This window comes from Triticum urartu, chromosome 7A, assembly GCF_056163025.1.
Source record: "Triticum urartu cultivar PI428250 chromosome 7A, HENAU_Tu73, whole genome shotgun sequence".
NCBI classification, from domain to species: domain Eukaryota; kingdom Viridiplantae; phylum Streptophyta; class Magnoliopsida; order Poales; family Poaceae; genus Triticum; species Triticum urartu.
In genome coordinates this window covers 139740493-139750892 of record NC_141879.1, presented here as the reverse complement: position 1 = coordinate 139750892, position 10400 = coordinate 139740493, and the positions used below count along the sequence as shown (strand labels likewise).

The 10400-nt window shown below is 46.3% G+C and overlaps 2 protein-coding genes across 3 annotated transcripts; one reads left to right on the top strand and one right to left on the bottom strand.

The window, feature by feature from the left end:
- The first annotated feature begins 886 nt into the window (after positions 1-886).
- LOC125520466 (EPD1-interacting receptor-like cytoplasmic serine/threonine-protein kinase 5A) lies at positions 887-3484 on the top strand. Of its 2 annotated transcripts, XM_048685388.2 has the most exons (4): positions 887-1374; positions 1484-1619; positions 1710-1846; positions 2577-3484. In XM_048685388.2, the coding sequence occupies exons 1-4, from the start codon at positions 1006-1008 to the stop codon at positions 3219-3221; spliced, it is 1287 nt and encodes a 428-aa protein (XP_048541345.2). In that variant the 5' UTR covers positions 887-1005; the 3' UTR covers positions 3222-3484. The 2 variants fall into 2 exon arrangements, with proteins under 2 accessions (XP_048541345.2, XP_087393519.1); XM_087537393.1 differs by having other exon boundaries at positions 1484-1846.
- A 4896-nt stretch (positions 3485-8380) lies between these two features.
- Positions 8381-9978, bottom strand: LOC125518522 (F-box/FBD/LRR-repeat protein At1g13570-like). Its single transcript, XM_087537207.1, has 3 exons — positions 9019-9978; positions 8794-8943; positions 8381-8686 (listed from the first exon to the last, which is right to left on the bottom strand). Exons 1-3 carry the CDS (start codon positions 9976-9978, stop codon positions 8381-8383), a joined length of 1416 nt encoding a protein of 471 aa, XP_087393333.1.
- Positions 9979-10400: the final 422 nt, after the last annotated feature.

The window sequence follows — 10400 nt, the reverse complement described above, 5'->3', positions numbered from 1 at the left end:
GAAGCATCGAACGAACCGATCGTGCTGGGAGTCGCAAGATCGTGTGCTTGTCCTCATCCCCCTATATATCTATCTAAAGAACACGCACGAAAAAGACAGAATTAAAACTATCTAAGGAACGGTTAACCAACTCCTCCTAATGATAAGCACAAACGACGACCACTCCTGCTATGCTATCCCATCCCATCCCCTGCGTGGAGAAAGAAAGTTGGAATGGATGGTTGGTGGGTCACCGTTGATTAGAAAGGGAAGTCGCCATCATCCATGGATGATGATGCATCACCGTTCACCAAGGCTTTAGCTAGGCCACCCCCTTTCATACCTTGATGCTTTTGTTTTGCTTTGCTTTGCTTTGGTCCTCTATTCATTATTGGTGTGAAGCTGCTTTTGGCCACACTAATTAACTAACTAACTAACCAAGCTATCTGCATCTAAAAAAATGCGACCATCATGCTAAGGCTAGAATTTGAACTTTAGTGGGTTGGTTCCACCACAAGGAACCTTTGTACTTTTCTAAATTTATTTCAGGCCTTCCAGCGATATTCGTTCAATAAGAGGTTACATTTCATTTCCTCCATTATGAGGGCGTCTGTGGCAGCTTCGTCAATATGAGAATAATATGTCCGCTCAGTCTCTTAAAATTCATATGTACGAGCGTCTACGTCTCTACTGTGTTAAAATAAACGAGCTGCTCTACTGTGTTAAAAATAAACAAGCTGCGTGCGTATGCATCACCTTTCTAATCACTAATTACACCACCTGCTCTATTTGGCTTGTTAGTTAATCAAAAAGTTAATGAGACCCTTCTCCAACCCCACCCACCAGGAAGCCACACACACACAGAGGACAGAGCGCCCACTCCGGCCTTTATATGCGCGCCGCGCGCGCCATCTTCGTCTTGTCCTACCACAGAAGTCGCAGACCACTCCCTCCGTCATCGACTTCCTCGGAGCAGCAGAGAAGAGCAGAGCAGAGCGGAGCAACAAAGCGCAAGAAGCGGAAGCCATGGGGTTCAGGAAGGGCCTGCTGGCGTGCTTCGGCCCGGGCGGCGGCGGCGACGAGGAGGCGGAGCAAGAGGCGCGGGCGACGCCGGGGGCGCGGCGGCGGCGCACGGTGATGAACCTGCGGTCGCTGTCGCTGGAGGACCTGTCGCGGACGCTGGCCACGACGACCCTGCACGCCTTCACCCTGGACGAGCTCAAGTCCGTCACCAAGAACTTCTCCACCGCCAACTTCCTCGGCGAGGGCGGCTTCGGCCCCGTCTACAAGGGCTGCGTCGGCGGCGCCCTCCGCCCCGGCCTCGCCGCGCAGCAGGTCGCCGTCAAGTACCTCGACCTCGACAGCGACGGCGTCCAGGGCCACCGGGAGTGGCTGGTACGTCCCGATTGATCCTCCGCCGCAAGATTTTCAATCAGTCGCCAACCGCAGCTCGTTCGTTCTCCTAATCTAATCATGTTCATGTGTGGCGTGACTGATCCATCAGGCGGAGGTGGTGTATCTGGGGATGCTGAGCCACCCGCACCTGGTGAAGCTGCTGGGGTTCTGCAACCAGGACGACCACCGCATGCTCGTCTACGAGTACATGCCCCGGGGCAGCCTCGAGAACCACCTCTTCAACAGTAAGCGCTCAAAATTCATCAACAATTTTTCTTATTTCTTGTTCGACGATCGATCGACTGGGTTGCTGATTGATCGACTGGCCGTTGCAGATCCGCTGGCGCCGCTGCCATGGTCGACGCGGCTCAAGATCGCCGTGGGCGCGGCCAAGGGGCTGGCCTTCCTGCACGAGGCCGACACCCCCGTCATCTACCGCGACTTCAAGGCCTCCAACATCCTGCTCGACTCGGTGAGCTCCATTCCTCCTCTTCATCCACCCACCCGCTCGATCCGATCTCCCGATCCAATCCAAGCCTGTACCACCACTGTGCTAGACCAGACCACACCTGCGCCAGAATTCAATCTTGTCGACCGAGTGGGCCAGAGCAGAGTAGCAGGTCGCCGTCGACCTTGCAAGTTGTCTGAATTTATTTTGCTATGATCGCTGGTCTGCTCGCCACGCCAGCGAGCCTACCTCGCAGGCCGCACGCAGCGTCCGACCGTTCCGGGTCAAGGCCTCGCTCAGTTTACAATTCAGAGAAGCCAACACGCTCGTGCGAAAATTCAGATTTTGCATCAGCAACGCCCGACAAAATTAGCCAGCCGCAAATTTCCCTTTGTTTATTATGGTTATTGTTGATTCTAGATGCCGGCTGTTGCACAAGTCTGAACCAATTTGTCTGGTTGGTCAGAAGCCCGTACAGTTCTTTAGCCCCCAGCTGGTACAGTACGTGTACATCCCAACCACTATTATAATGCGCAGACGGTACGCCCATACCAGCGGCATTATTGAGGTCCAATGTGCACATACACAGTAGATTTCCTTAAGATAATCGTCTCGGTCTCACCATCATCTCTGCTCAAAGTTCAGAGTGTAATCCAGTTCAAGAAAAAGAAGTTCAGAGTGAAATTCAGTTCGAGTAAAAGAAGTTCAGGTTGTATAATTTACTGGCCTTGGTTTTGATGGTCTGGGTTTGCAGGACTACGCGGCGAAGCTGTCGGACTTCGGGCTGGCCAAGGAGGGGCCCAAGGGGGACGACACGCACGTGACGACGCGGGTGATGGGCACGCACGGCTACGCGGCGCCGGAGTACATCCTCACGGGCCACCTCACGGCCAAGAGCGACGTCTACAGCTTCGGGGTGGTGCTGCTGGAGCTGCTCACGGGCCGGCGCTCCGTCGACAAGCGGCGGCGCGGCCGGGAGCAGAACCTCGTCGACTGGGCGCGGCCCTACCTGCGCCGCGCCGACGACCGGCTGCACCGCGTCATGGACCCCGGCATGGAGTCGCAGTACTCCACGCGGGCGGCGCGCGGGGCCGCGGCCGTGGCGCACTCGTGCCTGCAGAGCGTGCCCAAGGCGCGGCCCCGGATGCGCGACGTCGTCGACGCCCTCGAGCCGCTGCTCGCGCTCGACGACGACGTGCCCATGGGGCCATTCGTGTTCACGGTCTGCGAGCCGGAGCCGGCGGGCAAGGGGAGCGGCGCCGGGGACGACGAGCCGGCGGCCGCGCAGGGCAAGTGGCACGTCAAGTCGGCCGTGCACGCGGACAGCCCGCTGCGCAAGGGCGACTGCTGGGTCACCAGCGCCGCCAAACGGCCGGAGAGCCCCCCGGGCGTGATCTGAGCAGGGACTCCAGACGAACTCCGGTGCATAGAGACGAGGGATTGCGGTGTAAATAGTGACGATCTGTTCTTTGATTCTTTTCTTTCTCTTCTTCTTGGTGATGTCATTTCATTCTCTCAAAGAACTTTTAGGGGGCAAATTTTGTATTTCAGTTTTGTTGCTGATATATGTACTGCCAAGAGTAATCCGGCTGATGCCATACCTCCTGTGACCTGTATTATGAAAGTTTGAGGCAATTATACATGGTAAAATGTTCACGTGAATTTTGAATGGATTTTTTTTTACAATGTAGAAATTTGCATCAAATGTCGACTGGTCGTTAGCGACACATCTGCACGACCAGTTTCCCACGCTCGCTTTCACTGATTTTTTTTCCTTCTCTCAAAAACCATAGTAAATTGCTAGTGGTTTTTTTTTATTTTTCACCGTAGTAAATTGCTAATGGTTTTTTCTGGTTTTTCGCTACATAATATGAAAAGAAAATAAAAGTGCTTGAAAGAGGATTCAAACCCAGGTCTATGTAATACCTATCGAGCCTAATAACCAACTAAGCCACCTTTTGTTGTTGTCTATTGTAGAATGACAATGTTATTTGAACCTTTCTTATTTCTGCCATATCAGAAGAAAAAATAAAGTTTGGCTTGGTAACTTTGGCAATGACCAGCGTGATAACTATGGTCTGAGCAACATGATAACTATACCATGATAAGGCTGGTAACTACAGTACAAGAAAGTTAAAAGCATGGGGAAGTATGGTAATTTAACATAGAAATTACCAGTGAAATGTTTCAAAACCTTTTTTCCCTTGGATGAAAGACACCATGGTGTTTAAACGTAAGATATTAGTTATCAAGTCTGCGATGATACATCATCATGTTATTTACACGGAAATTATTGGATGTATGTTTTTCAACAAAAAAGTTTCAGGTCAAAAGTTACAGTGGCGTTTGTATGGGAGTTATCAATTTTGTATGTTTCAATTACCATGTTATTTACACAGAAATTAGCGGGGCATCACCCCCCCCCCCCCTCGCCACACTCGCCATATTTACCAGGATCAGGTACATAAGTTATCAAGTCTGCGATATGTGAGTTATCATGTTATTTGCATAAGAGCTATCGTGGTATGGTTCAGCAACTCCTCCCACCCCTATCCCCACCGACAAAGTTACCAGGACTGGATACATAATTTATCATGTCTACTATGTGTGATTTATCATGTTATTTGCATAGAAGTTACCGTGGTATGTTTCAACGACTCCCCCCACCCCTACCCCCGCCAACAAATTTACCAGGACTGGGTACATAATTTATCATGTCTACGATGTATGAGTTATTATGTTATTTGCATAGAAGTTATCAGGACAGTGATGCATAAACTATCATCATGTTTACACAAAAGTTATCGAGGGTATATTTCATCAAAACCCCTCCCTCCGGTGGAGGGAAAAGTTATCATGTTTGCGGTGCGTAAATTATCGAGGGTATATTTCAGCACCCCTTCTCGCCAAAGTTAACAGGACCGGGGTGCATAAGTTATCGGGTTTCTGATGTCTGAGTTACCATGTTGTTCACATCAGAGTAACTGGGGATATTTCATCAACACCACTTCCCTCAAAGTTACCAGGATCGAGGTGCATAAGTTTATCAGGTATGTGATGTGTGAGTTATCATGATATTCACACAAAAGTGACCCGGGATATTTCATCAACGCCTCCCTCCCGATCGCCAAAGTAATCAGTACCGAGTACATAAGTTATCAGTATGTGATTTGTGAGTTACCATGCTATACACACACAAAAATTACCAACGATATATTTCATCAACCTCCCCCGCCAAAATTACCATGGTGTCATCAACTCGAGACGAGTTGGTAAAATAATCTACTCAAGTGCGAAAAAGACGGATATTGCATTCACTTTTGTGCAAACATAGAAAAGGAGACAGGTTAAAAAGCCTATTTGCTTTCATTTTTACAAGAAAGGAACGTAGGCGAGGTGGTTGGTTAGCGGGTTACCTTGTAAAAGGTACAAGGATCGAATCCTGAATCGGGAGTCGCAGAGAGACATGCGTGCGTGCGATGAATATCCGACGGCTCGTAGGTCGTGCGGATTTGTTGCAGATTTCCTACCGACTGGAAATTAGCATTCTTAAATTTTATAAGCAAAATCTATCACACGAAAAGATAGTAGGGAGGATGCCCAAATATGGCAATTCACGTCTGAGCTGAGGCTAATATGTACCCGGCGAACAGTAAATAAAAAAAACATTCAAAAAAATCTGAATGTTTTTGTCATCGAAGACAAACTTTCATGGTACACTTGAGGGTATGATATGTTTATCTCTCGTTTACTCGTATTTATACTAGTCGTATTTGTGCTGCTCATAGATGGTTCGCTTCTATGTTCTGTACGTGCTAGTATGTTTAGGTATAGCTATGAGATGCATACTTTTTGTGCCATGCTTGCTGTATACTTGTGGATTAGTCTAATCAGAAAAGTGCTAATATTTCCAATACATCCTCCACTTCCGCTGTCCAGACATGGGCCGACGCCGCCTCCGCCGACCTCTCTGCTTTCGGCTTCTTCGCCTTACGTGCTAATCGTCAGCACCCCGGAGGAAGCGCTCTCGGCGGTCATCGCCGCCTCCGACAATGACGCAATTGCCGTGGGCATCTGGGTTGGGATGTCCCTCGCTGATGCTATGGAAATCAACCAAATTCTTCTCCACAATCAGGTTCCCCTTGATGATCCACTGATCCTCTCCACTAAAGTAGATCAGGCAACCTGGCTGATGAAAGAAATTGACAAGGCCACCGAACGCCTCCAGCGGCTGAAGAGTCTTTTACATTGCCCATGGTTACCACACGAGTGATTTACGCTGTTAATGTGGTCTAAACATCAGCACGAACAGAGCCTGTTTCTAGTTTTCTTAATTCTTTGGTGCTGAAATTTTGTTGGAATTTTCTGTTCAATATGCTCGAGAAACGGAAATTCAGTTGTAGTTCAGGATTCAGTAAATATACTTTAAATTTTCAGTTCATGAAATCATCATCTGCTCAATTCGGGGGAGCACATACTTCACTTCGTGTGCAAAATTATCATCAGAACGCAATAATCTCTTATACATCTAAATAATTCCCAGCTGAAGCATTTAAGCTCAAGCTCTGTGAGATAACAGTCCACAGGAATGAGAGGTGACTTTCTCTCAATCATACTACTAAATATGAGGACCCAGAAGATACTATATGTTTACATGCAGACAAGTACCTTGTGTTCCAATCAAAAAGGGAGGGAAATTACAAAACAGCAACCCGTTGCATGTACAAGAGCCGCTACATGTCTGGCATACAGTTAAATAATACGCAGCTCAACATTTGGTGAAATTATCCAATTCTCGAAACTGAAAAAATAATTGCCTTTCCCTTCTTGATTGAGATCACAACCAGTCAAGTCAGCCCCTTTGATCGTCAAGATCTTCAGGGCAGGGGCATTTTCAACAACGTGCACCAGAAATTCAAGTTGTCCTGTTGTTCCTGAAAATCCTGTAATATGCAGGTTGTTCAGATAACGACGTGCACACCGTGAGGGCTCTTGATAGGCTTCGAGACACAATGTGCGAAATCAAAAACAGTAAACTGCAAAAGTTTGACAGAGAAAGCATGATAAGCAGAGGCATAATTCATGGTTCGCTAGTCGATCGACTTGTAGCAAAAGAGAAGGCTAGGAGATAGGAGTATACTCACATGCATTTATAACTTTTCAACAGATGGAGCAGCCCACAAAAAAAGAGGCCAAAGACAGAATGTTGCCAGCTTCTTTATGATCTAAAATCAACAACAAATCTGAACATTTTAAGTGGAAAAACTTGCAAGTGGTTTCCATCAACAAGGGCATCTGAAAAGTGGATAATAAATGGTCTTGTATCAAATGGCGAGTTTATGCAATAAAGTGTTCAAGGCATGATGTGTGTCATTTCCTCCTTATGTAAGCTGGTTTTATGTAGACGTTCAAGTCTTCTGTCGAATTACGAGCTCAGGTAATAAAGTGCTTGACACACGATGTGTTCCTTTCACTTGTTGATTTTATTGTGCTGTGTTCGTTGTGTTTGCCAGGATCGAGCGGCTTCCTGGTTTAGCAATGAAGGATACAGTAGTCAGTACACATTTGGCAATCATGTGCATACGACTTGCTGAAAGTACTGTACCTGTTCTTTCTTATCATCTGTGCAGTTCTATGTTTACACTTCACTTAGAACAATTTGTTATAAGTAGGCTGCTATGACCATTTTTCTTGTGTGTTAGAGCAAAGTAAATGTTTAAATGTGGTATATATAGGCCCTGTTCGGATTCTCTCCACTCCGCTCCAATATTTCTGACTCCGCAGAGCTGTGGAGCTCCGTTTTACCCGCTCCAGGAAAATAAGCTGCAGACAGGTCCGCTCCAGGAGCGTAGTCGAGGGAGTGGAGAGGAACCGAACAGGCTTATAATATATATGTCCTAACAGGTAATGTGCGGACAGCGCGCTTCCTAACTAGTACTTGAAAGCCGGACAAAAATCAAAAGCCGTAACCACGTACATGCGCACAAGCCAAGAAAGAAATCAAGTGGAAACTAAATGGTAACTCAGCCAGAGAATGATAGACGAAAGAGTTGACTCACCTGGACAGATCTGCACACTGCAATCAGCAAGAAGTTTCACCAGTCATCAGCAACGACGTTGCATCTGCCATTCCGTCGCCATCATGGGAAACATCTCTGCTTCTTGCAGGTCGAAGCCTCGGAGCGGCTTACCGACAGAGGAGGATCTAAAAAACGTACAAGGCCAAGATTATTAATATGTCCGCCTCATGAGTTTTGTCAGGAAATCCCAGACATGACAGCACAAATCCTGGTTTAGTTTTGTTGGGAAATCGCAGACATGACAGCGCAAATCCTGGTTTAGGGGTTAATCAGTTAAGTGGACAACAAATATTAAGTTGGGAAATGATTTGGGCCAAGAAAATTGGAGTGTAAAAATAGATCAGTGGGTAAAGTGGATGTTTTCCTTTGGAATATACGTTTATATGCATACAAGTACCTTAACTTCAAGTCAAAATAAAGTGGGCAAATGGAACAGCAGCCCATTGCTTGTACAAGAGCAGCTACATGTCTGGCACACTTAAATAATACGGAGCTCCACATTTGGTGAAATTATCCCATGAAGGTATTTCCTCTCCAATTCGCGAAACTTCAAAGTAAATCTTCTTTTCCCTTCATTATCGAGATCACGGCCACTCGAGTCAGCTCCTTTAATCGTCAATATCTTCAGAGCAGGGGCATTTTCAACAACATGCACCAGAAATTCAAGTTGTCCTGTTGTTCCAGAAAATCCTGTAATACACAGGTTCTTCAGATAACTATGTGGACACCGTGGAAGGCTCTTGATAGGCTCCGAGACACAATGTGCGAATGCCAAAACACTAAACTGCAAAAGTTTGACAGAGGAAATATGCTCAAGCAGAGGCACAATTCATGGTTCGATAATCGATCAAGTTGTGCAAAGAGAAGGCTACGAGATAGGAGTATACTCACATGCATTTCTAACTTTTCAACAGAAGGAACAGCCCTCAGAAAAGAGGCCAAAGATAGAATGTTGCCAGCTTCCCTATGACCAATTGACAGCTTCAAATGTAAATATTTCAACTGGGAAAATTTGCATGGATTTTCCATCAACAAAGGCGTCTGAAAAATAGGTAGTGAATGGTCAAAAATAAGAGGGGGAGAAATGTGATAAAATATAAGTGTGAAACAACAGACCTTAAGTGTAAAATGAGCATGCAATGTCAGATCTTGAACACTTGGAAGCACTTTGGAAAGCACAGTCAAAGCATGCTCAACAGTTAACAGGGAATAGATATTAAGAAATGTATGCTTCAGTTTGGGAGTATGCCCAAGGTCAATAGGATACAGACGCCCATAGAACAAGAAAGTTTTGAGTTCCACTGCATGGAGTACTATCCTGGTTATCTTGCAGTGTGCAACACGCAGGTATCTCAGGTTTGACAACGGACGTGCTACCGTCAGTTCATCATTCAAATGGCATCTAACCATACTGAACCACTCAAGATTGATGCAATTTGACAGCATATCTTGAAGATCATTTCGAGTGACTTGTAGCAAGTGCAAATCAAGTGTTCTCAGATTAGGGAAACCACTGAATTGAGGGGGTAGTTCAAGACTTGCGAAGCTAAGTTGAAGATGACGAAGCCGAAATATGCTTCCATCGTCCAACAGCTCAACCGGTAATCTGTACTGATCAGTACGGCCCGGGGAGTTGGCTGGCACTAAATCAAGGGCAAGGCTCTCCATCCGTGATGAAACGGCAAAAGCAACCCACGTGTTGATATGACCCAGTACCCTGCTGTCAAACCCAAATTTGATCACGAGCTCTTCAACGACCATGCACTGATGCTTCTGCATGACTGCATTAACATTGTCAATGAATTTCTGAGTGTACTGTTCTCCCCCAAACACGCTGTCACTGCACACTGTGAAGCCATCAAATCTCAGTTTGGGGCAAACTCTCCACACGTCGTTCCATTTACTTGACAGAATGACGGTTCTTGCAGCTTCCTTCAGTGGCAATTTTGATAGAATCGTAGACAGCAGATCATCGGGAAGGTCTGCAAACTGAACCTTTGCTCTCGTTTTCTTAATGACTGGTCCGTGGTAGTAACGCCTCAGTCTTTTTCTCGTGTGTGTTAGATCGCTGCCCATTTTGATTCTGCACACAAATAATGCCAGGTTAAGTATGAACAGATCGAGGAAACGAACATGGAAGGCCAGAAGAACACATGTGAACTGCAGAACAGAGTGTTATTGTACTATTCTACTATCCCTCATAACCAGATAAAACTACAACAGTACCTATGATTTTGCAAAACTATAAAACGAAAGGTCAGTTTTGTTAAATTTTACTACAACACTACCTATGATTTGGGATTGGGTGTTTGTGAGGGCGAGAGGGTGCAGGGCACACAAGACTGAATTCGTGGGATTCAGTGGGTGTTAGCTCATCACTGGGTGACAAAAAACTTACCGACGGGAGTTAACTGTAAGGAAGTACCACACTTGAGGCAGTTGTAACGAATCAGTATCACTATTCAGATTTTTTGCAAGTCAGTATCATGTTTGAGGCT